The 25,983-nt window shown below is 42.0% G+C and overlaps 2 protein-coding genes across 3 annotated transcripts; one reads left to right on the forward strand and one right to left on the reverse strand.

Annotated features, from left to right (window-relative positions):
- Positions 9–7,372, forward strand: ADPRM (ADP-ribose/CDP-alcohol diphosphatase, manganese dependent). Its single transcript, XM_018064662.1, has 4 exons — positions 9–81; positions 2,080–2,697; positions 3,555–3,671; positions 6,673–7,372. The coding sequence occupies exons 2-4, from the start codon at positions 2,097–2,099 to the stop codon at positions 6,966–6,968; spliced, it is 1,014 nt and encodes a 337-aa protein (XP_017920151.1). The 5' UTR covers positions 9–81; positions 2,080–2,096; the 3' UTR covers positions 6,969–7,372.
- TMEM220 (transmembrane protein 220) lies at positions 8,788–25,208 on the reverse strand. 2 transcript variants are annotated; one of them, XM_018064664.1, is made up of 6 exons: positions 25,031–25,208; positions 24,304–24,333; positions 20,090–20,150; positions 17,878–18,001; positions 16,406–16,465; positions 8,788–10,023 (listed from the first exon to the last, which is right to left on the reverse strand). In XM_018064664.1, the coding sequence occupies exons 1-6, from the start codon at positions 25,121–25,123 to the stop codon at positions 9,888–9,890; spliced, it is 504 nt and encodes a 167-aa protein (XP_017920153.1). In that variant the 5' UTR covers positions 25,124–25,208; the 3' UTR covers positions 8,788–9,887. The 2 variants fall into 2 exon arrangements, with proteins under 2 accessions (XP_017920153.1, XP_017920154.1); XM_018064665.1 differs by lacking the exon at positions 16,406–16,465.

Below are 25,983 nucleotides of genomic sequence, written 5' to 3' on the forward strand. Positions count from 1 at the left end.
CCGCTCTTTCCGCTGCGCTCGATGGTGACGCGGTAGCCCATCCGGTAGCCAGGGAGCATTTCGCCGAGGAGTTGGCGCGCGGTAGGTGGTTCCTCGCGGCCGGAGGCGGGGCGGACCGGGCTGGGCGGGGGTTTCGCGGGCCGGTCCGACCAGGTAGACGGCCGGGCTCGCGGGATGGGGCAGGTGCCAGAGGAGGGGGCAGCCTCCGGGGCTGGGCTCCGCGGCGGGTCCTGGGCCGAGAGGCCTGAGTACAGCTCAGGGACCCCAGGCTTCGGCGCCCGCAGCAGCTGCTCCTCCCCCGGCGCTCCCAGCCTTGGAAAAGAGAAAACGGCGCCGGGAGACGGGCGGGACCGGGCAGCCCCCGTCCCCACCCTGTCGGGCGCCCTCGGCCAACCCAGCCAGGAGGCCGGTCGTTGCCCGCTTTGCACCCATTGCACTTGAAATACTGCTTGACTTAAAAAAGAAAAAAAAATGACTAGGATATTTGAGTAGTGCAGGGTGACAAGGACTAGTCAAGTATGACCGAACTCCCTGGAACTTATATTCCCAAGTTATAAGGAACCGAACTACAAATAACGGCACTGTACGGAGCAGTGTTTGTTCTGTGTTATATCCCAGCCCTGGACTTGGTCCCCCTGGGCTCTGTGATTGATGCAAGCCTACGTTTATTTAAGCCCACTACTAATGAGGGGTGTCTTCTTTGGTAGCTCAGACGGTAAAGAATCTGCCAGCTATGCAGGAGACTGGGGTTGGATCCCTGTGTTGGGAAGATCCCCTGGACATCTCCAGTACTCTTGCCTGGAGAATCCCATGGACAGAGGAGCCTGGTGGGCTACAGTCCATGGGGTCACAAAGAGTCAGATATGACTGAGCGACTGACACTAATGAGGGGGAGAGCACTCACAGGTTTATTTTTCATTCCTTGCAAAAATTTAACTTGCGTTCATTCTGTCTTGCCTTTGCTTCAACATCTGCTGTCTTAATCTTGCCCTTCTCCATCTCTGAGGCGGATTTGCAAAATATAGGAAAAAAACCCAGGAGAAATCAGCCTTCTAACTTCCTTAACTTTGGATCCCACTCCTGCGGGGGATTTTCTTTCCCCCAAGGTTTCTACTGGGCAGAAGCATCTGGCGATGGTGACCCTTGGACATGATCTTGTCTATGAACTGGCATCTTTAGCTAGTGTGCACCTCTGCTCGCTAACCAGGAAGTTGGTGGTCTGCTATTACCCGTGTTTCTTGATTCCTGAATTATGCTGGAATTCTCTAGAATATATGCTGGAAGTAAATATTTACTTAGCACATCAAATCGTTTTTAATTGAACAAATTTTTCTGTCTTGAACTTGCCTGTGGTTAAGGTCTGCCCCCCTCCATGTCTCTGTTTTTGTCAAATCGACAGAAAGACACAAAAGTTCCTTGCTTATTCAGGCAGTGAGCATATAAAAGGTTGTTCACCTCTTTGCTCAGTTGTAAGTTAACTGATCAGACAGCCGTCAGATACATTAAAATTGAATTCAATGTTTTTTTCAGCTGGTCTGTTAACCCTTATTTGCCAGAGTGATTCTTCTAATAGTTTGTTCCTGTGTTTGTTTACTAAAGTATTTTTATACAACTTCTTCCTATTAAATTTACAATGTTAAATAGTCAGTTCTAAAACAGTTCCTGACTGAAAGTAGGTGTCCTGAGCTTTTGATAGAATATTTGGTGTCTGTGGAAGAAGGGCATGTGTGTGTGTTTAAAATTAGTGTATATTTATTAAAAATTACAAATTATACCAGACTTGAATTTAACTTCACAGGAACTAGAATGCCTGTTCATTAATATGTTAATACCCTTTTGTTAATTGCTATTCTTCTGCAGAACAGAGGTTATCTATTTTACAGGTGAGGAAGCAGAAGCATTTTGAGGATTTGATAATTTGGACTTAAACCAACAGACTTTAAAGCCCATGCACTTTTTTCTCTCTAGCTACCTAGTGGATTGACCATTAAGTTTAATATTCATCTTAGCATTTTCTTCAGTCCAGTAGGAAATTAAGACATTTATAACATAGTTACCTTTTTCGTCTTCTTTATTTAGAAAGCTATTTGGAGGTTATGGATTATAAGCCTGAACCTGAACCCCTCAGTGAGAGCTCAGAACGACTCTTCTCCTTTGGAGTGATAGCAGATATTCAATATGCTGATTTGGAAGATGGCTATAATTTCCAGGGAAACAGACGGAGGTACTACAGACACAGTCTTCTTCACTTACAGGGTGCTATCGAACACTGGAATCAAGAAAGCAGCCCTCCCCGTTGTGTGCTTCAGCTTGGAGACATCATCGATGGATACAATGCTCAGTACAAAGCATCAGAAAGGTCACTGGAGCGTGTCATGAACACATTCCAAATGCTGAAAGTCCCTGTTCATCACACGTGGGGAAACCACGAATTCTATAATTTCAGCAGAGACTATTTAACAAACTCCAAACTTAACACAAAGTTCCTGGAAGACCAGATTGCCCACCATCCTGAGACTGTGCCCTCGGAGGATTATTACGCGTATCATTTTGTACCATTCCCTAAATTCCGCTTCATTTTACTCGATGCTTATGACATGAGTGTCTTGGGCGTGGATCAGTCTTCTCCAAAATACCAGCAGTGTCTGAAGATACTGAGGGAGCACAACCCAAATACGGAACTGAATAGTCCTCAAGGTGAATTATTCCTTTGAGCTGAGAATCTTATACATTGTCTTTAAATTCTTCAGCTACCTTTTATTCAGCAGGAAGATGGACGATTAAGGTAAAAGTATACTGTCCTGTTGTTCAGGGTCAGGATTTCTCATTCACCTCAAGGCACATGGAGTGGTGGCAGTTGGTTCAAGATTCATTTATGTAGCAGATGTCTGAGGGCCTAATATTCAGGCCAGGCACTTTCACTAGGGCACCGATTCAGAGCTATAGGCAGTATTGACAGCACCACTTTTTTGTGGACAGAGTGGAGGAAGCAAGAGAAGAAGGTGTGCAGGACAGATAATAAATGAAAGAGAAGTGATAAACGCCACTGAGAAAATATAGTGTAACATTACAGAAAAGGACTAGAGGTACCATTGTAGTTAGTTGGCCAGAAATAGCTTCTCTAAGGAGAAAGGCATTTCAGCTGAAACCTGAGTGAGAAGGAGTCATCATCCTTTGGAAAAGTGGGTGGAGCACAGTGTTGAAGACAGACAAACACAGAGATGCAAAGCAGAGTGAGACCTTGTTAGTGAAGAATGTGCAAGGGTCTGGGGGTGCAAGTGACTTTATAGTGATTCAGTGGACATGAAAACAGTCTACTTTGTATTCTGTGTAACGGGGAGCAAGGGAAGTAAGCAGAGGAGTATTGAGATCCCGAGTAAGACACAGCGTGATTTACGTTGCTCTAAATTCTTTTAGTTCCCTATTTTAAGTCAACTGCTGCCGAGTATTCCTGAAGGAAAAAGCACGAGTCTCCCCCATGGTAGCTAAGTTTGGATGCCCAAGTGAGAGAAGTGTTGACATTTGATGGGTGTAAATGACTGGATTTGTTTCAGGACTTCGTGAGCCCCAGTTTGTCCAGTTTAATGGTGGATTTAGCCAAGAACAGCTGAACTGGCTGAACGAAGTTCTTACATTCTCGGACAGAAACCAAGAGAAGGTGGTGATTGTGAGTAAGTATTTAAATGATTCCGTTACTCTAGCATTTTAGAGAATGGGTTTAGTTAAAGCATAGTAACAGTATTTAATATCAAGGTGTCTCTTTTTTATAAAATAAAAGCTAAGTTTAAAACTCTTTGTCGAGAAACAATCAATATAAAATTAATGTTTAAGAATTGTAAAATAAAAAGGAGAAAAACATATATTAGAGATTGTGATTTGGCCTTTTAGGATCCAAAGTAGAATTTCCCCAAATAGGATCAATTTGTGTACCAGTGTGTGTAAGTGAAAAACTCCAGTCAGGCCCCGGCCCACGTCTCAGCCTCAGGACTCCTACTGGTGGGTGCAGTGGCCTCTGCTGCCCACTGGAAGCAAAGCTGGAGTCCCAGGAGGTCAGTGTGAGAGGACCGTCTGGCAGGACTGTAAATCCTCCATGTGGTTGCAAGGAAATAAGTGTGTGGTTTTCACTTAGAGTCATTTTTCACGGCATACTGCCATCAGAGACCATAGGAACCTGGAGGTGCTTAAAGTATACTCAGATGTCGATGTTTGTGGGTGCTTACGCACATACACACGTGAACTGCATGTGGGTTGCGGTATGTCTGGTGTACGTGGTGTGGGGGCTGAGGTTAGTTCTCCTGTCTAAAATTGATGTGGCCTGAAGATTGGACTAGGGCACTGGGATGACCTGCCTTTCTGGCTCTTGTTCCTGTGATCCATGTGACTCTGGACAAATGCTCAGTGTACACACTGCAGTTTTCTTACATTGTATCAAATGAAATTATGAACATGAAGTCCTTCTGAAAGTGACAAGCTTTTCAGATAGTCCGTAATATAAAATTATATCCAAGGAATTCCCTGGTGGTTCAATGGTTAGGACTTAGCGCTTTTCACTACTGAGGCCTGGGTTCTGTGACCCCTAGTTGGGGAACTAAAATCCTGCACGCCGCGTGGGGCAGCCAAAAAATAAATTACATTTCTGTAAATCAGTTTTTATTTCTCTGTCTTTCACTGATGTGATAAGATGATTCACGAGATGGTGTTTTATTCTTAAATTTTATTCAGAATAAAGTTTTTCTAGAATATCAAATGTCATTAAGGCTTGGAAAATTAAATAAAATTAAATAAGGTGCCCTCAGGGGTGATAGCTCTGGTGTGACACTGTTTGGCTCTGTGATAAGTGGTCTCCAGAATAGGATACTTCTTGTCTCTGCTTCTTGGTTTTTACTGCCAAAATGTACCTGTTAATTTTACCTGTACTGAATGTACAAAACGTACCTGTACTGAATACTCTGATGTCTTTGAACGCAGAGATTGAACCGTGTAGCTCACGGCGTGCAGCTCCTGAGACGAGCCCCCTTTGTCATCTCTCCCTCTGTATTCCCGTTTCTCTGCGCTTCTCTCAGCGCACCTGTCTGCATTAGCTTCTGATAGGTTTCTTCCATTTTGCTGTCAGCTCAGAGGCCAGGTAAACAAACCTGTAATAACTGAGTGCCTTGGGTTTTCTTTAGCAAAGTTTAAAATGGCTAATAGACATTTTATTTTGTTTCTTCACTTTGATTTTGGCTACTCAGTGGTATTTGGCCTACTCAGGTTTTGGCCATTCACTTGGAAGGATGGCATTGCTATTAGCTGAGATATAGAACCATGGCAGTAGGAGGGGTTTCGGGTGAAGAACTCAGGAGTTCAGGTTTGAAAATATTTTTCAAGCGTCAGATGCCTCTTAGACATCAGGAGAGAGATTGAGTGAGCATTGTGGACGTACTTGCCAGAACCTTGGAATCGAAGTTTGGGCTGGCTATCTAAATGTGGAAGTTGAAAGAATAGACCTGATGTTTAAAATCGTAAATTACTAAGAGGTCAGTATGCTGTTAGGGGTAGATAGTGTAGTGTATCCCGAGGACCAAGCATTCAGGCAGCCTGGATAGGACCCAGAGAAGTGAGAATGCAATAAAGGAGGGCGAGTATCAGAAGCGGAGAAGAGAAGGGGCATGGCGGTGTTCTGGAGCCAAGTATTTCAAGAAGAAGGGAACAACTGACTGTGTGAGACACCACTGGGACTTGATAGATGTGTCCAGCATAACACTGGGTCTAGAAAGTCACATGGCCTCCTTGGACTCTCAGCCCTCACCACAGCTTGGAGAGTGGTGGTGGTGATGGGATGTATGTGTGTCTGTCTCTGTCTGTGTGCTAAGCCTCTGTTACCGCCTCCCTTTAAAAAAAAAAACACAACACTTTTTAAGCAGAATAAAAATATTCAGAATAAAAATAAATGGTAACAGAAAAAAGGAAAGTGATTTACTGGGAAGAAGTAAAGACCAGTGAGCTATAGCGCCCATACTTGGGCATGAAACCGCACCTGCCATGTGACGGGGCCTCACACGTGTCTTGGCATCGGGAATCTGAAGTTCTGCCTCTGTCTCCCGGGGAAGCTAGCGTGACTCTTCTCTGCTCTAACTTAGTTTTCTCATGTACAATGGCTGTGACCATCTTGACCTCCTGGAAGTGTTTACAGTGGCACAAGTCAGTTCTTTATAAAACATCGAGTATTTATACAAATGACATATAATCCATGGGCGCCTCCCTAGACTGTTCTGTTACTTATGAGTAGCTCGTTCTTTGTGTGTAACACTCATATACACGTAGGAAAGTTGGCAAGACTGGATTCCAGCATGGCATCTGCCTGACCGGTGGCTGCCTTTGCTGACCACCCTGCCCAGGTCGCCCTCCGTCTCCCCTGGTGTTTGTGCATTTTGAGACCCTGAGGCCGTAGATCTCGGATTTCTGCGTGTACAGCGGCTGCTCTCCCCTTGGGTGTGAACCGTCTCCCCCTTCTCTATGCTCCAGAGATGTGGCTGTAGAGTGTCTATTCTTTTGCATATGTTGATTCCCTCTGTTCTCACTCCAGGATGAGTAGCAGTACACGCTTTCTTTTTCCTGAGTACTTGTTGCTAGCCTATTTTTTGTGAAAGAGGTATTTCTTGATTGGTTCATAACTCTTCTTCTCTTGAACAGGCCATCTTCCCATTTACCCTGAAGCCTCTGACACTGTATGCCTGGCCTGGAATTACAGAGACGCCCTGGCAGTCATTTGGTCTCACAAGTGTGTGGTGTGCTTCTTCGCCGGCCACACTCACGATGGCGGCTACTCTGAGGACCCTTACGGTGTGCACCATGTCAACATAGAAGGGGTTATCGAAACAGCTCCAGACAGCCAGGCCTTTGGCACCGTTCACGTCTATCCTGACAAAATGATGTTGGAAGGGAGGGGCAGAGTTCCAGACAGAATTATGAATTACAGGAAGGAATAAGCCTTCCTTCCATTTTTTGTCCGATTTTATTTGTTTACTTTTATAGAAAGAGACTGACTTGGCTTTGTGGTTTTGTTTGCCCCCCATTACCCAAGCCTCAGTCTCGTTATTTAGGATTCTATTTACATAACAGATAGCCATAAATGGCTTCAGTGTTAGCTCATAAGATACTCTGAAGTGTTATTTTTGGGTAATATATCCCATGCTGAAAATTGGAAAGAAGATAAATGAAAGTAGCGTGAGTAAACCAGGGAGGAGACTGAGGTGGGAAGGTGGATATAATCCTCAAAACAGACACTATTTAGCCTTACCTGAGATGTTTTTTACTTTTTACAAGGAGAATGTATTCATTCACTGTTAGCCATGTAACTTAAAATTCACAATAAAAAAGTAAAATAAGCCCAGGTAAACTTTTTCCGTTTACCCAGCTGTGTGAATGAGCTGTGGACACTTTTTGCTTACAGTACCCATCGTATTTGTACTTTCATGGGTTTATGCTCCTATTTTGTAAGCCAGAAAGATCACCAGTTGCCTCACAGGTGAACAGATGGCTCCTCCGTTCACACGGGTAGACGTGTGGTCTCCTTGCACACCTCCTGTGACTTCAGCCAAAGCAGGACTGAGCGCCTGTGCGACTGTGCCTGCCATCCTGCCTGTCTGGGCCCCCAGCCGGTGCTGTGTGAGACTGCAGTGGGTAAATGAATTTACCCCTGACTCCCTTCATAGACAAGTGAGGCGTGTTTAAGTGAGTTGTCATATATTCTGAGGCTTATTTGCAAAAACATTTACTCAGTGGCAAATGAGGACTGTCCAAGTGTAGAGAAAGTTTGATTCAGGGCCTAAAGGAGGGGACGGCAAAAGCCAGTGCTAGTCAGCGTTGTGTGCCTGCTGAGTACCAAGGCACTGTGGAGTACAGCGTATGCGTTTCCACTGGCTGCTGTGGCAAACTTCCCCAGACTCGGTGGCATAAACTGTGTGGGTGTTCTCTGACAGTTCCAGAGGTCATAAGTGTGAGAACATCTTCACTGGGCTGAGAGCACCATGTTGTCAGGGCCAGGACTCTTGGGGAGACTGCTTCCTGGCCAGTTCCGGTCTCCAGAGCTGCGTGGCTCGCTGTCCTTGGCTCACAGCCCCACCCTCTGCCCAGCCTCGCGGCTTCTCCAGGCTCTTGCTGCTCTATTGCCACATGCCTTTCTCCTCTTCCGTCTGTGGGGTCAGGTCTCCCCTTGCCTCCCTCTTAGAACAGTGAGGGCAGTGAGGGCTCACCCAGATGATCCCCATCTCAAGATCCTTAATCACATCTGGGAAGTACATATTGTGATGTAACGTTCATAAGAATTTGGATCCGGTTACGTTTGAAGCCCTCTATTCACTTTATACACTTGGCTATAATGTGCTTTCTGCACAGTGTCAAGCATTGCTTGGAGGCTGGGTAGGTCCTTATGGAATTTGAAAATGAGTCTGTTTCTTCATTTCTTGACTAATAGTTATATATACAAAAACCATAAATATGCACCATAAATGTACACTAGAACACTGAAATACTTTAAGAGACAAACTACCAGACTCTTTTCACTCTCTGACATATAGTTGGTGCTAATACTTTTTGAGCCAAATATTTCCTAAATCTCAGGAAACTGTCTTGACTACAGAGTTTGATGCCTGCGTATCATCAAACTGCAGAATTTGATGCGATCAACTAACAGTTGCATCCAGGTGCTTTAAAACAGCACTGGCCAACAGAAACAACATGTGAGACCCCTTGGTAATTTGAAATATTTTAGCAGTCACATTTTTAAAAGTACACAGAAACATAAAATTAATTTTCATAATACTGTTTATTCCAATATATCTAATGTTATTTCAACATGTAATCAATATAAAAATATTTTACATTCTTTTTATACTAAGTTTAAAATGTCATGTGTGTTTTATGCTTATAATCCATCCATTTGGACAATAACTTTTCATTGGAAACTTGGTCTGTATTTAGGTACAAAATTTACAGTTGAAGAAGTGGATTCACATATTTCAGTTGTTCCAAACAAGCTTAACCCAAGTGTTCCAAATACATGTATCCGTTTCGTCATAATTGATGTTTGTAAATTAAAACTTCAGTTTATTTCAGGTGCTCAATACAGCATGTGGCTTGTGGTTGCCAGATGGTGCAACTCTGAAATGATCTCTCCAGAGCTACTTTTGACATTCGTTAAGGATATGTGTATAGATTTTGGTCTTACTTTTCAATCATATGGTAATTAATATTCCCTATCTGCTTCTTTTTGGTCCCAAATTCCTTTAACTAACTTTCCTTTCTTTCCAAGACATAGGTGTTCACTTTGTTCACCCGAAGTCCTCATTTAATTCACGGCATCTCATTTAATTCATGGTACCCGTCCAGTCTAATGATGTTAGTTCAAGGGCATAGCCCTCTCCTAAACTCCTGTCTATCATCCAAACCCTGCTTTCCTCTGTTACCCTGTGTAGAGGACTTTATGTTTGGAATGCTCTTATATTATCTACTCTAATCTTCACAGTTATATAAATAAGTATGCAGGCTGGTATTTATAGATAAAGAATTATCCAAGAGAGAATTTCAGTTATCTTTGGAATTCTTTAATTCCAAAGAATTAAAGTAGATTTATATCTAAGTTACATGGATAGTAATGAAGCAGAGTTAGAATTCCTCCTTCTTAACTTTCCTACTACACTATGATAAAACAGAACGTCAGACCCTTCTCTTACTAGTCCCATCCAGTCCTGTGTTGTAGGCAGGCATACAAAGTTCTTAGGATAACAAACAAAAAAAAATTCATCTCTAGTAGTAACTCAACTGAAATAAATTCCTAGGAAGTCAGCTTGTTACAACCATGTTTATACAAAATCAAGAACTCTCATTTTAGGAACAGGATTCTTCATTTAAATCACCGTCTTGCAATGAGCTGGCCAGGAAGAGCGCATCTCCTTGTTTATATATATGTAGACCCAGGAGATAAACGGGAGAAGAGAGACCGTGGTAGCAATGGCCAGCTGAATTCTTCCACCACCTGGAGCCCTACGGACACACAAAAATGATTAGAAACAAAAATCCAACGAAAATTACGATTTGGTTTGGTAACAAATATGAAGACTGAATTTAATACAACATCACTGCATTTTTGTACAGTCTTTTTAATTTTTTAAATTGAAATATAATTCTTACTTGTAGTTCTTTATATGTTTGTACTACACATTCTTCTTGTTTTTTTTAATATGTATTCTACATAGCTTTTCCCGCTCACTTAATAATGTGTTGTGAGGAACTGAGATCATTGATTAAGCAATGTTAAAATGGATCCTCACCTAATGATTTTAGTGTCCTGTTGAGGAAAACTTTTTCTCAAGGTTTTGAAGATACTAAATTATCTTTTCTAAAAGTTCCATCATTTTGATTTTTACATTAGATCTGTAATCTACCTAGAATAGATTTTTATGAAAGTTGTAGGGGTTGTTTCTCCTTTTTCCATATTGATATTCAATTGATCCATCACTATTTATTGAAAAGATTACCCCAGAGTGCTACCATTGTCCTAAGTCAACGGTCTGTATGTACATGGAACTGTTTCTAGACTCTCTTTTTCATTCATTTATCGTTTTGCCAGTATGGGTTTATCGTATACTGCCAAAGAATCATTTAGGTGTTCTTTATTTTAATATTGAGATCTTTCATTTCTCCCATAATGTTTTATAGTTTTTATAGTTTTGCTTGTAGGAATTTCGCATATCTCTGCTTTATTTTGGAGAAGGCAATGGCACCCCACTCCAGTACTCTTGCCTGGAAAATCCCATGGACGGAGCAGCCTGGAAGGCTGCAGTCCATGGGGTTGCTGAGGGTCGGACACGACTGAGCGACTTCACTTTCACTTTTCACTTTCATGCACTGGAGAAGGAAATGGCAACCCACTCCAGTGTTCTTGCCTGGAGAATCCCAGGGATGGGGGAGCCTGGTGGGCTGCCGTCTATGGAGTCACACAGAGTCAGACATGACTGAAGCGACTTAGCAGCAGCAGCAGCTGCTGTATTTAGTCCTGGGGTGTTGATATTTTGATATTATAAATGGTAACTTTTTATCATTTTGTTATTGCTGATTAAAAATAAGATTTTAGTAAATTGACAGTGTCTAGCAATCATGCCAAACTCACCTATTTGAAGAACTTTTTAGATTTTTAAAAAAATTTTCTGCATATGCAATTAATGTCATCTGTGAATAAGGAAAATTTAATTTTTCCCTTCCAATCCTTGGGCCTTTTCTTTCTTTTTCTTGCCTTATTGTACTGGCAAGGACAAGAGCTAGAACGATGGTGAGAAGTGGCAGCAGTGGCAGGGAGCTCAGTGCTAAATAATCTGCCTGCAATGCAGGAGACACGAGTTTGATCCCTGGGTCCAGAAGATCCCCTGGAGAGGGAAATGGCAACCCACTCCAATATTCTTGCCTGGGAAGTTCCATGGACATAGGAGCCTGGCAGACTACAGTCCATGGGTTCACAAAGTGCCAGACACGACTTAGTGTCTAAACAACAACCCTTTGTCAGGGTAAGTCTGTTTTCTATGAGTTTTTATTATAAGTGGTTATTGGATTTTATCAAATGTTCTTTTTGTATAGATATATTTTTCTTTCTATTAATCTGGTGAAAAACATTGGTTGGTTTTCAAATGTTAAACTAACTGTATTCCTAGAAAAAAACCAACTTGGTGGTTGGGTCATGAATTGCAGGACTTGATTTGCTAATTTGTTTAGGGTTTTTCCGTCTGTGGTCGTGAATGAGATCACTGTATAATTTCTTTTTTTCTTTCCTTTTTTTGGGTGGTAGGAGTAACATTCTTGTCAAGTTTTGGTATCCAGATTATTCTGCCCTCAACAAATAAACTGGAAAATATTCCTTCTTTTTTCTCTGTTCTCTGAAAGAAGTTTTTTGAAGGTTGGCATTATTTCTTCTTTAAATATTAGGTAGAATTCTGCAATTATGCCGTTTAGAGTTTTCTTTTAGGAAAAGTTACCTACTCAATTTCTTTAACAGTTATGAGACCATTCTGAGTATTTCTTGCTGTGTTAGTTCTGATAAATTGTATTTTTCAGTGAATTTGTGCATTTCATCTACATTCTCATATTTATTGGGAAAAAGTTGTTAATAATCTCCTCTTATGATTTTTGCAATGTCTGTTGCATGGGTAATAACTTTCTTTTTCATTCCTGATTATTGATGTTTTATGCCTTCTTTTCCTTGCTGTAATTATTTTTACCTTTTTAGTCTTGCCAGGGTTTATCAATATTATTAATCATTTCAGAGAATGAAACGTTGGTTTTTTTTTTTATTTCATTGGTTTCTGCTCTTGTGTTTATTTTCTCATTATTTCTTTGGGCTTATTTTACTGTTATTTTCCTTAATTCTTTAACTGGAGAATCCTTAACTTCTTGGAAGCTTAGCTCATTGATTTTTCAGCCTTTTTTTTTTTTCTAATACAGCTATTTAAGGCTATAAATTACCCCATAAGCATGCTTTTTAGCCACCATCCCACAAATTTTAATATGTACTGTTCTCTTTATCATTTAGTTGAAAATATTTTCTAATTTTCATTGTGATTTCTTCCAGATGTTCTTTGGAAGTATATTTCCTGATTTCCAAACATACAGTGGTTATGTAATTATTATTTTTGTTAATGATTTCTAGCTTAACTGCACTGTGGTCAGAGAACATGCTCCATGTTACAGTTCTTTGAAATCTGTTGGGACTTATTTCATGCTCACCATGAAGTCTTTTTGTAAATGTTCGATGTTTACTTGAAAAGAATGTGAATTCTGCCCTTCCTGGTGCTAGTGTGCTATCCATGTCCATTAGGTCAATTTTTTTATTGTGTAGCTAGTCTTCTATATCTTTCTTGATTTTTAAAATCTTGTTCTGTTATTAACTGGAAAAAGTGTATTAAAGTCTCCAAAAATGATTGTTAATTTTTCAGTTTTTCTTTTTTGGCTTGTCAGTATTTATCTATTTTGAGGCTATGTTAATTATATATACCTTTTATTAATAAGTGGTGTTGAGATCACCAGAGAGCCAAAGGGGAAGAAGATAATATTGTATCCATTCTTTTTGCCATTATAGTAGGATAAATTCTAAACAGGTCAAAGACTTTAATGTAGAAATGAAACCATACATGTATTGGGAGAAAACAGGTAAGTTACTTAAAACCTGAGAGGATGGAAAGTTTTCCTACCTGTGACTCCAGATCCAGAAGCAGTAAGGGAATGGATTGATCAATTTGGATAAAGTATTTTTTCATGGCAAAGCATACTTTGCATGAGTAGAGTAAAAGGACAATAAAGGCAAAAAAGAATGTTCATCTTAAATCACAGACGGAGGGCTAATAGCCCTAAAGAGCTTGTAAAAGTAGAGAAGACCAACTGCCTTAGAAACTGGTTAGACCTGCATCTCTCAGAGATGAACTAACATGTATAGAAAAAGAACTGCAAATGGCTCTTAATCATACGAAAGTATGCTCACGTCTACTCCTGATAAGAGAAATGCAGGTGAAAGCTACTACACGTTTCTCAACTATCCAATTAGTAAGACTTCAGAAATTTGACAGTACATTCTGTTGGTACCGTTTTTAATATCAAACGATTGGATACAGTCTGAACAGTAGAGGGCTGGATGCATATACTGTGGACATATCAACATAAGGAAAGTCTTCATATACCACAGAATGATCTCCAGGATATGGTAAGGGTAAAATGAAGAATACAGTGTGTATAATGTGCTTCCACTTTAAGACAAGCAGGAGCACCAGTGAATGCATGTATTTGCTTCATTAAGAAAGCACAGAAGGATAAACCACAAAGTAGAAAAAAGTTTTACCTATAGAGAAAAGGGAGGAGTTAGGTTTGGGGGATAGAGAAGTTAGAGCCCTTTGAATGTCCTCTGTTTTGTAGATCTATATGTGGAACCATATAGATATTTTATGTAATTATAAAACAATATATTTTAAATAAAGTATCCCTAGAAATTTAAAGCAAAATGAAATAAACTATGTATTCACTTGGTGAGATTAGCATATAGAGTAACTATTTCATGTAATTTGAATGCACATCCCTTAAAGAGATATTCCCTAACAACAACAACACAAAGTACCTATTTTCCATAATTATATTGTTATTCTGAGATTGTGTTTGTATTGTCAGATAAGTCAGATGAGTTATGTTGAGGTATCTATGTAAATATATATATACATATAGATACTTTATATATATTTTATATACTCATGTGTACACATACATTTATGACACACGATACATATATGTGTGTGTATACACACACACATGTACATATATGTGAATTTCCTAGTTCTAACCACTAAAAAGAATGAACTCAACCCAGTAGCAGTGAGCACCATTTATACCCAGAATGTGACCTCTAAATACTGTTAGCTACCAAAAGTAATGAAGGCTTTTGGAGGAGATGGTTGATTCCAGGTCTGTGGCATGAAATGTACACCTTAGCGTGGAACATTTTGTCATACCAGAAAGCAAGGAAGCAATCAAAATTTACTAAGACCAAAAAAACTAAAAGTTTACTAGGATCACGTTAAACAGAATTCTGGAGCCAACGTAAGTAAGTGCCACTGATCAAAGATGGAACAGTTGAAGCAACTGCCGTGGACTGAAAAAACATCAAGTATGTTGAGATCTATGACTTTATAATGGTACTATTAAATAAACAAAATTCACTGGTTGCTTTTGGAAGATGCCCAGGCAAGAAAAACTCATTATTCTGAAAAACGGGAAATTAAGAGAATCAACTCCTTTTCTCTTACGATTTGTATCTGAGTAGTCAAAGAATTGATAAGTAGAAGTTTTAGAAGTTTTCCAGGAAAAGAAATGATATAATTAGAGTATCAGCATTCTGCAACTCGAATTAGTGGATTTAGGCAATGGTCACCAAGATTTTATACTAACGTATAAGAAACATCTAGGTGTGATGTACATTTTGATGGAAGTACATACCACCACCCATGAAGTGGTCTTGCTTGGCGGTGGTGATGGTGGTGGTGATGATGAGAAGAGAAAAAGGCAACAACAATGACCAGCCTGTGTCTAAGCCTGTGATCTTACCACCAGTTTATAGGAAATATGGAGCACAGAGGAATAAGCATTTGTCGTACAGTTGTGGAAATGTAAACATTGGTTGGACAACTCAAGACTGAATAATTACTGTTTTATTTTTGTGTGTGTGATGGTGGTAGAGTGGTTATTTTTTAAGTGCTTACCTTTTAGAGATACATACTGAAACACATAAAACATAAAACAATATGATGTTTGAGATTTATTTCAAAATAATCAGGATAGTGATAGATGATACAAGACTGGATATACAATAAATGTTGAAAATGGGTGATGAGTACATCTGATTCATGATATTAGTCTCTCTGCTTTCGAATATGTTTGGATATTTCAAAATAAAAAAACAAAAATTTTTTCATTACCAAAAAAAAGTCCTCTACTCTAATGCTGATTTTAAAGTCTACTTTTAAAAATTGAAATGTCTATACAGGCTTTCATTTGGTTGCTGTTTGTATACTGTGATTTTTCCAACTTTTGACTTTCAATCTCTCTGATTCTGTGTACTTAAGAGTTCTCTTTTGTCAGCAGTGTTTGGTTCGGTTTTTAATCTTTTTATCCATTTTGAAAATGTTTGAATCTTTATTGGACTGTTTACATTTAATGTAATTTCTCATATATTTTAATGTAATTCTCTATCTTAACATCTGCTTCCTATTTCCCCACCGGTTCTGTGTCTTTCTCTCCTCCTTTCCTGCCCTCTGTACTGCTTTTCTCTTAGTGGTTTCCTCTTATTTTTCTAAGATTCATAAAATATTATCTTTCTTAATTATTTTTCTAATAATCTAAGGTTTTCTGTTAGATTATTACCACATGAATCCTTGACTTATCAAAGTCTGATATAAGTTAGTACTTTACCCTTCCCAGATAATTCAAGGACCCAGACTGCTTTAGCTCCATTTTTTTTCCCCTTCCAACTTACATGCTCAGTTGTCATGTATTTTTATTTTTCTATTACTGTTTTACAAAGTTAATAGGCACTTACATATACCTCCAGTTTTATATTTTATTTGCTACTCACTTTTCCTCTATCTCCGAGCTTCCTTTTGAGATCACTTTCTCCCTGAAGGACACTCTCTCAGACAGGCAACTCCCTGAGATGACACAGAAAACTGTGTATTGTCGTATTCACAAAAGTATGAGTGATCGTGAAACACAGCCAACTACTCTTAGCTTCCCCTACAGAAAGGGAAGATTTCTCTCAAAAGATTCCTGTTTACATTTGTGTCAACATTCTCATTCACCTACTTGAGCACATCTGATTTTAACTGATGGGTCAAAAACTTACTTTGAAGAGCTGTGGCACAGGCCCAGCCATGCTGTGATGATCACGAGACCAAACAGCTCCCTAAAAAATAGCAGAGATTTCATTTTTTTTGAAGAGGCTGTGAGATGCATATCATTCCATTTTCTCCCTGACACTTGATTCTGCTGATTGTCTGATGACTTCCTCCAAGATACAGAGCATCTACAATGACACTTGATTCTGCTGATTGTCTGATGACTTGCTCCAAGATACAAGCATCTACAAAATACTTTCAAGTCTGGCCATGACTCATAAATTACTTTTGTCAGACCCTTTAAAGCCCTATATGAAAATAAATTTCATCTTATGAGGCAGATGTGAACTTCATGATTGTTTCCCAATTTATAGATGAATAGAGAAACCACCAAAACAAAACCACAGATAAATCACTTACTTCATGGGGAAGAATACTACAGTTAAGATGATAATCCCAGATTTGATCAGGCACTCTCTTCATATTGTTTTAGAGGGGTCAGTGTTAGGCAGGTTGAGCTCAAATCAGTAATTCAAGTATACATTGTAGGAGATCAGGTCATGTCTTAGAGGAGAGGAGTGATTTGTCAAGTGAGTCAGTCTAATGATTTGGGGGTGGGTATATGCTTCTAGAAATATTTGTTAAAAGGTCGTATCTTCTACACAGAGTAGAAGATAATCGTATTTGGCCAAGCACCACTTGGAAACCCCTCTTTGATTTCAGTGAATCTTGTGGGCTTCAAGTAGGTGGAGGTTGATTCAAACCATCTGGTCTGCATTCCCATCCCCAACCTGATCTAGTTTCCAAAGATTAGGGCCTGTAACAGCAGCACAAAACCAGTGGGACTTAATCTACAGGACTCTCAATCTTGGTGTTGGCAGATGTTAGCAATGGGACAGAAAGGAAAGGAAAGGCCTCTTTGTGAGGCCAGGGAATCAAGGGTGGGGGGAAGCAGAGGAAAAGGTGATAAAAGCCAGTGGCGGGGGCGGGGAGGGGTGGGAAGCAGTGGGAGAGGTGATAAAACAAGAGCCAGTGATGGTGACGGGTGCAGAGGACAGGAGATGTACAAGGGCAAGGCTGGCAGAGGTCCCCCTGAGGCGGCCAGTCACACTTGTAAGTAAAGAGTTTGTCTTGCACCAGGACTGAACCCGGATGCTGACGGAGTTTTCACCTCATTAGCCTGGACTGAACATCACTCTATGGCATCACTGCTCATCACAAGGGGGGCCAAGGTCCAAGTGCCTGATGGTAATATAAGGTGATGTGTAGCAATGATCACAGAGTGTGGTAGGCAGTGCTGGGTTTAAATCCTGGCTCCAGCTCCATCACTGCCTCAGTTTCTTTAGCTTGTAAAGGAGATATCTTCCCTGCTCCTCGAGGTATTGGGGAAGTTAAATCACCAAGATAAGGTGTTGTGAAGACACAGATTTCTCAGTTCTTCCCCACCCACTCTGAACAGTGAAAACCACCACTCACTCACCTGCCTTCCTCCTCATGCAAGAGGTTCTGTTTCTTATGAAGCAAGAGGTTGTATGCCAAGCTGATAGCCCACAGGACACAAAGGCATATGTGTATTGCAGACACACTCTTCCAAATAAAGTTACCTAAAAACAGATATCCTGGTGCTGTCAATCATGGAACCACGCCCCAGAGAAACAAGATTTCTTTGTATTGGCTTTTCATCTGCCTTCAGGGAAAGCATACAGAAAAGGCTGGGGTTTTTTTCTGTTGTTGATTTGTCCTTAAATCAAAAGGTTAAAACAAGTGAAAACGATATTTATAAACTTAAGTGGACATGTATTATTTTGGTTGTCTCCCATTCGGACGCTGACAACCTGTCTTTTCTCTGGGGAACCACCCTTCCCACATGCTCCCACACATGTCCTGGTGTCCCAGACGACTGGACACTAACCAGGTCAATGTATTCCATCCCTTTGGTGACAGTGATTTGTCTCAGGATGAACAGATAACCAATCAGGAGCAGCAGCTCCATCCTGAGCTTTTGCGATCAGGATTCTAGATTCTGTTGGACCTAGCACGGTGAAGCTGTGACCTTTGAGCGGCAGGGCCACCACGTGGAGCCCAGGGCTGAAGTGCAGCTGGTGTGCAACTAAGACTGCAGAGAAGTTTAAGTTCTGAGCCACCACCGGCGCCTGAAGCCAGCACCGCTCCAGTCTTTTCAGTGAAGGACCCCAGTACATCTCGCTTCAACTTATAGGCCGTTTGAGCTGAGTATTTTTCCCTTGCTTGGAACTAACGGAGCCCTAATGGATACACCTTAAAGATGTAAACAGAGTTCTACGGGCCTGTACAAGGAGCCTGTACATCTGGACAGCGGAGTTTTCCCCACCCGGGCGGGAATCATTCATCTTTATTCTAAGGCCCTGAGAAATTTCCAGCCCCACTAGCAGAAGCTGATTTAAAGAAAGTGAAGAATAACCTGCAGGACTGATATTCCCCACTAATAAGAAAATGTTAGTAAACAGTGTAAAAAAAAATTCTTTTTTTCTGCTATAAGACACTTTTATAGAATAAAACTGTCCAACTTAGGTTTAATGAATTTTGAGGGCCATAAAAGGTGAAGCAGCTATGTTTTGCCCCTGCCTGAGGTTGGTGACCTGTGGCCCATACAAGCCAGCTATTTTAAGTGAATGTTTTGTATGTATTCTCACTTGGGATATATATGTGTAAGGAGTCCAAGCAATAAGTTATGAAACAAATACATGATAAAGCCTCTGTGTTATACAGCCATTCATTGACTTAACAAGTGTTGGGTACATGAGTTAGACATGATCCTGCTTTTAAGGGGCCTACAGTCTAGATAGAGTAAACATATATAAAAGTGTGCAGGAAATTGCTGGAGTTACTGTGATGGATTCCCTGGTAGCTCAGACGGTAAAGAATCTACCTGCAATGCAGAAGACCCAGGTTCGATCCCTGGGTCGGGAAGATCCCCTGGAGAAGGAAATGGCCACCCACTCCAGTATTCTTGCCTAGAAAATCCCATAGATGGAGGAGCCTGGCAGGCTACATTCCATGGGGTCACAAAGAGCTGGACACTACTGAGCGACTTCATTTTCACTTTCACTGTGAAGGTACACGGGGAGACTAGAGAGGGCAATAGGTATTAATGAGAAATCCAGAGATTTGCTACAGACATTATAGACAGTTTCTATATAATAGTAGCAATTGAGATACACAGGTATCTGATACATAGCAGTTCACTCATTTTGAATGAATTGAAAATCAGAAAATGATGAACCAGAGTGATACTGCGAGAACGATTTGTATAGCGTAGATACATAATAGACACTGATCCCCACTGAATATGGAAACAAAGTTAGCAGTTTGATTTTGCTGATTTTCCATTAGCTTAGTGGCGTAAGAAATAAGCGCAGTGACTGAAGCCCCTCTCTCTCCCGCTACACGGCCTAACTGCTGTTCCACATCAGCATCAGAGATGCTGGGACCGAGTGCATAAAGCCTGTCTTAGTATGGCATGTCCACATCAAGTTTTCCTGAAGATGGAAGGGGATGATCTAGATTGAAATTCGCCTCCTCTTAGGACCAGAAGGAAGAAGAAAGACATGGAGGGCTCCAGTTTTTTACTGGGGGTTGGGCAGACAGACTCTCGTTATTAAAAGGAAATCTGATGTTCCCGATTATCACCATTGAGAATTCAAGGTTCAAACCTGTGACAAGAGGGTTAAGTCCAACAAGCAGTGTCAGAGTGGCAGGAATCGTATACACAACCTGTAAGCAGAAAGGAAATTACAGGGGTAAGAAGGATGCCCAGTATAGGAGATGTTTCAAGACGTTTAGGGAGTAAAGAAAGACGACCCTAGTGGTGGTCCCATGTGCCATGATTTACCTCCAGCTTTTAGTAACAACCAAGGAAGTGGTAACCTCTGCTTTTACAGCGCTTACTGTGTCAGGGTGTCATTTTACCTGCCTTCTTCCTAGACTGTAGGCTCTTCCAGGAAAGACTTACTCATTTTCAAGCTCTAGCAGTGAGCAGAGCTTTGATCTCAACACACAGTGATCTCCTAATCTCTCCCAAGCGACATCCATGCCTAAATGGCCTTCCCCTACTTTTCAAAAATTGCTCTATGAAAAGTAGGACTTGAGAAGCCATAATTAGCTACGTGGCCCTGCTGGGTCTAGACCCATGGGCCATCCAGCCCCATACTCCATCTCTGCAAGTGAGACTACAGAAAGTTTACTAACCGTGTATGGATCACATGTGCCCAATAAGATCAGGTTCTTCATTTCTGAAACTGATAACTTGGTTTGGAGTTGTGAAGACTGGCCCTGAAGAGGCCTCATTCACAGCAAGCAGACAGATTCTAGAAAAACCTATTGCTTGTGTGTCGTGGGCAGAGGACAAGCAGAGGCGGGAGGTTTATAAGAAGCATGGGGGCCTCCTCAGAAACATAGCTGTGAGTCACATCAATAGTGATGCCTAGTTAGAAACCATTAGTTTATCTGGACGTTGTCAGGGCTCAACATTTTAAGTTATTTGCTGTCACTGTGAAAACACCTGTCTTGACTGTGGGGAGAGATGGTATCTGTATTACTAACCATGTTCATCCTTCCCAAAGGGTCCCCAGTGATGACTGGAATATCAGCCGGTACCGACATTTGCAAGGACAGCCATGCTGCTGAGGGTTAGACCAGACATTGGTGCGCATATGAATTATCTGGAGGTCTGATTAAAATGCAGATCTGATTCCAGAGGTCTAGGGTAGGGCCCAAGATTCTGCTTTTCTAATAAGCACCCAGGGGACACTGCTGCTGTTGTTCCAAGGACCACACTTAGAGCAGTAAGGGGTTAGTTAGTTCCCCCAGTAAAAAACTACATGACTTAGCAACTGAGGGAGAGACAGAGACAGACAGGCAGACAGAAATTAAACAAACACCTACACATCATTCAATATTTAACTGTGCTCTCCATAAGAAGGGTTTGGCAGAGATTTTTAAATGTGCATTTAAGTATAACATATCTGTGATTAAAGGGTCTAAGATCTTCTTATTTCAGTGTATTGTAAACACAGGAACAGGACAAATCTTTAAGTAATAGTTTCCCATGGTAGCTGTGCCATGTTAATCCTTATTTAAATGCTTATCTCTGTTTTGAATGAGATGAAGGATTTTTTTTTTTTACACGCAGAGAGACTGAAAGTAATTGTTTTTAGTACACAAGTAAAAATAATGCATAGTATAAGCACTCAGTAATGAACTCAGTAGAATCCAAATATAATGGTCTTTTATCTTTTTGTTGGTGGATTTTTTAAACTAAAGGGTATTATAATATTTATTTACTGTGTTTAGTTTAATTGAACATATAGCCACTGAGACCCATGACAGTCATTTCTAACAACGCTCCCCTTGTCTCCCTGCCACTATAAAAACTAAAAAAGCCAATTTGTTCTCTTACCCTTTTTAGCAGTGAGGGGCCATCACGTCCCAGCAATGAAATGTGCGGAAAAGTCTTCTGGAGGCAAGGCTGATATGCAGAGCCCTTAACACTCAATATTCATGGGTACTGACCAAGCAGGATGGATCCTAGACCATAGCCTTATTAGTAGTAATATGTACTAACTGGATAGCAGCCTGTCTGGGGAGCTTCTTGGGAAACATTTGCTCCTTGATGAAAGGAAGAAAAAGCACAGGAGGAAAACTGGTTTTGCCTCCTGCCTTGTTTCTTCCTACTTGTGATGCTTTTGTCTAGGGATGAGATGTCTGGAGCTGCAGCAGCCATTTTGTAAACATGAGAGGATATATCACCTACCCACTGAGGATTGGCAGAGAAACAAGAAAGCAAGCCCAGGTCCTTGATGACACTTGACCATTAAGCAGCTGCCTCTAGACTTCTTCTCATGAGATGGTCTGTATGTTTATAACCTGATGCTAGTCATATATTCAGTTATTTGCTCCTGTATGCATCCTGATACAAGTATACTCCATGAACAATTTGTGGTAGGGAACATGGACATCACAGTCAGGTACAGTACAAGCCCCCAGGACCCAGTAACCTAGTATCAGTTCATCTGTGTGTTCATTCTTCACTCTTAAGAGTCAGTCTGGGAAGGACTGCCATAGGAAAGCTCTATGCTAGGTTGCCAAGCAAGAGGAGGGAACTGGCCCCTGACCCCTGGGAGATGGCATATACAGAGCCAACTCTAATGCAAAGCAGAATGAGTCAGTGCTACAGTGAAGGTTCAAAGGAAGGATGCTTGGAACTTATGGTAAAGAGGTGGAGAGATTTTGTGGTGAGATGGCATTTGAGATAGACCTGGACACCTGAATAAGAGTCTGACACAGGAATTCTCAGGGCAAGTCCCAGAAGTAATATAGGTGGACTAGGCTTCCAAAACCAAGTTGGGAAGGTAGGTTAGGGCCATACTGTGGAGGGCCAACTGAGACTTCTTGGGAAATGATGAAAGTTTCTGAATCAGGAAGCAATATGTGGGAAGAATTATAGGAATGGAAGAGATTAGAGGCAGCTCAAAGAATTAGAAAGGACCCATAAGGGTCCACACGGGAGGTAATGGGGGGTAAAACTGGAGGTGAGTGAGGATGTCTGTGGGGGTCTGGTGTTGATGCTTATATTTCATCATCCAAGCATGATGTAAAGGGTAAAATGTACAGATACTGTACAGATAAGCAATTAGACCTACGCTGCTTTTTGGTGGATTGTTCTTCATTTTGTTTTTTGAGGGGATCTCAAAGACAGTGGTAAGAAAACAGAGATATTAGAGATGCCTGAGGTTTTGAGCAAGGATGACTCAGAATGACTCTGCAGATAACAGAAATGGTGAGTCAGGAGGAAGAGTGGGTTTTGGAAGGAAAGATGCTGAAAAGGACCTTGTGCGTATTAGAGGAGCCAGTGTGACGTACTGGTGGACGGATATAGGAGTCTTTTGGAAATTCACCATTAAGCTGGATAGCTGGAACTGCAGGAGAAATAACATTTGGAATTAAGGACATGGACCAGAGTGCTGAGGAAGAGGCAGTTTGATTTGATGCAGGGGCCTGAGAATCTGGACAATAAGAATATAAGACTGTGGTAATATTTATACGTGATGTTATATGTACTGCCATTCTAAATGCTTTCACTTGTTGCTACTTGTACAAAGTCAACATTATTCCAAAGCTTAAGATCATCTCATCTGTGATATTGTATAGTCTTAGGTGCCTCTATTAAAAGAAACAAAATCCAGATATTTCAGAAACTGTGTGGAACAAATCCCCCCTCCTCTAAATGGTTTAGTCAGAGCATCAGTTCAGTATATACTGTAGGTTTTAATGGGCTTTAATTACTTTTTGTGAATATAACTCACTGAATTAGCAGAACCACAAACCTTAAGCCTGCCATTTTCTGGTCCAACGTTTGTTGGAGTTTCTGGGTAGAAATTCATGAGGATTGGTTCACATGGTCTTGAGAGGTCTACTCTGTCTTCAGAAAAGTGTTCTCAGTTGGCCTGTTTTATTCAAAGGGAATACAGCTGAAAGGCCCCTGTATCTCTGTAAAATTCTGAATTCTCAATTTGATCCTTCTCCTCCTAATGTTTTCACATTTCCCTGGTGGCTCAGATGGTAAAGAATCTGCCTACAATGCAGGAGACCCAGGTTCGATCCCTGGGTCAGGAAGATCCCCTGGAGAAGGCACTGGTTACCCATTCCAGACTGGCGGCCTACAGTCTATAGGGTGGCAAAGAGTCAGATATGCTTGAGTAACAAACACTTTCACTTTTCCTCCTAATATTTTAGGAAAAGGCGCTTACTAAGGATTTGATTTCTAAGCTCTTAAGTACACGAAGCAGGGAGGAAGGCAAACAGCCACACTGTGTGCTTCCTGCACTGCCCTGGTTCTTTTAGGTATGGGAGAGCAGTCCATACTCACCACCCACAGCTCTGCATCCGGGTCATTCACCTGGAAGGCCAGAACGGCAGCGTTAGCCCCAGGCTGTCACAGTTCTATTCCAGTATTTGGTCTGGTCTTCATTCATGTCAGCCATTTGCTAAGCCCAACAGGAGGATGCAAATAGGAGTAAGACAGTCTAGTTGATGGGGTTGTGTGTGTAGGTGTGTAGGGGGTGCTTCTGGCTGTGTGTGTGTGTGTAGGGGGTGTTTCTGAATGACCCCAGCACCTGGTTTGAACACACAGCCACACTTATTTGTAAAGAAGTGCACAGAAGCTCTGCAAAGTGTGGGCCAAGCCCAGAATGGGTGTTTAAACGGCCCTCCAGTCTCAAGAAATGAGGAAAGCTATCGCCAGGGGGCCCCAGATCTTACTTGAAAGGATAAGTAGCTGTGAGGGTTTTTGTTCTGCTTGCTCTCCGAGCTGTGCACAGCCTTGCCCCTGGGCTGCCTTTTTATAAAGGTCCCCCGCAAAGTGACACGCGCCAAACCAGCTCTTTCCAGCCAGTGAGCAAACGGGGTCATGTGACCGCCTCTGTGTCTCAGCCCAGACTGGGTGGGGGTTCCCCAAGCATCAACCCTAACTCCCGCCCTGCCCATACCGGGCCGGCTTCTGCGACCCCGCTGGTCGGTCGGTCTACACCGCAACCGGCCTGGAGTCCGAGCCCGGGCTCCCCTCCCGCCGCTCCCGCCCGGCCCGGGGCGCTAACCTGCACAAAGGCCGCCAGCGCGAAGAAGGCGCCCATAAGCCAGTTGCAGGCGCGCCACAGGCCCCGCACCCTGCGCCCCGCCGCCGGCGCCATGGTCGGGCGGACCGGACGGGACGGGCCGGGACAGACCGGTCCGGGCGGAGCGCAGGCCCACCGGGCAGTGCGGTCCACCTCTGGCCCCTCCTCCCGCCCCGCCCGCTCGCTCGCTCGCTCGCCGGAAGGTCCGGGGCCGCGGGCCGGCGCGCGCCGGGGCGGGTGGGGCGCCGAGCGGGCTTCCCCGTGTGCCCCCGTTCGCTCCTCCCCAAACTTGGGGAGGTGCGGGGGTCTGCCCATTTCACAGACGCGGAGAGTGAGTCCCAGGGCGTCCGCGTGGCCGTCCCAGCATCTCACAGCTGGTCCGTGGGGATAGGAATTTGCCCTTGAACCCAGAAAGGTGCAACTCCAACATCAGTTTTCACTAAGGCTGTCTTCCTCATATTTAAAAAAATTAGAGGAGATTAGAAGGGAAGGAAAGAGGAGCTAAGGAACGAGGGAAAAAGGTGTGTGTGTGCGTATGCGTGTGAGTGCACGCCTGCTGGTTAGTGTTTATGCATTTCTTTTCAAAGCTCGGAAACTTTCAAAGCGCTGTAAGCATTATGGTAATTTCTTAGAGTGACGACAGTGATATTAGCATCTCGTACAGCTCACAGCTTTTCTGAAGACAGCCTCGTTTATCTTCATGGACTTTTATTATCAGAGATATTTACATATTATACATATTTACAATTCTTTCCCACCACCAAAACCAACAAGATCTCCACACGTTTTGCTCATGAATTTCTTATGAACTAAAGACACTTGAAATATTCACTGTTCTCCCCTCGCTTGTTTTACGGGCCTTTTTCTGGGTTTTTTTTTCTTTTTTTTTTTCTGATTAGTTCTTCGTGGGGCTCATTTACACATCCATAGGCCTC

The sequence above is a fragment of the Capra hircus genome, chromosome 19 (assembly GCF_001704415.2).
Source record: "Capra hircus breed San Clemente chromosome 19, ASM170441v1, whole genome shotgun sequence".
Taxonomy (NCBI): Eukaryota; Metazoa; Chordata; class Mammalia; order Artiodactyla; family Bovidae; genus Capra; species Capra hircus.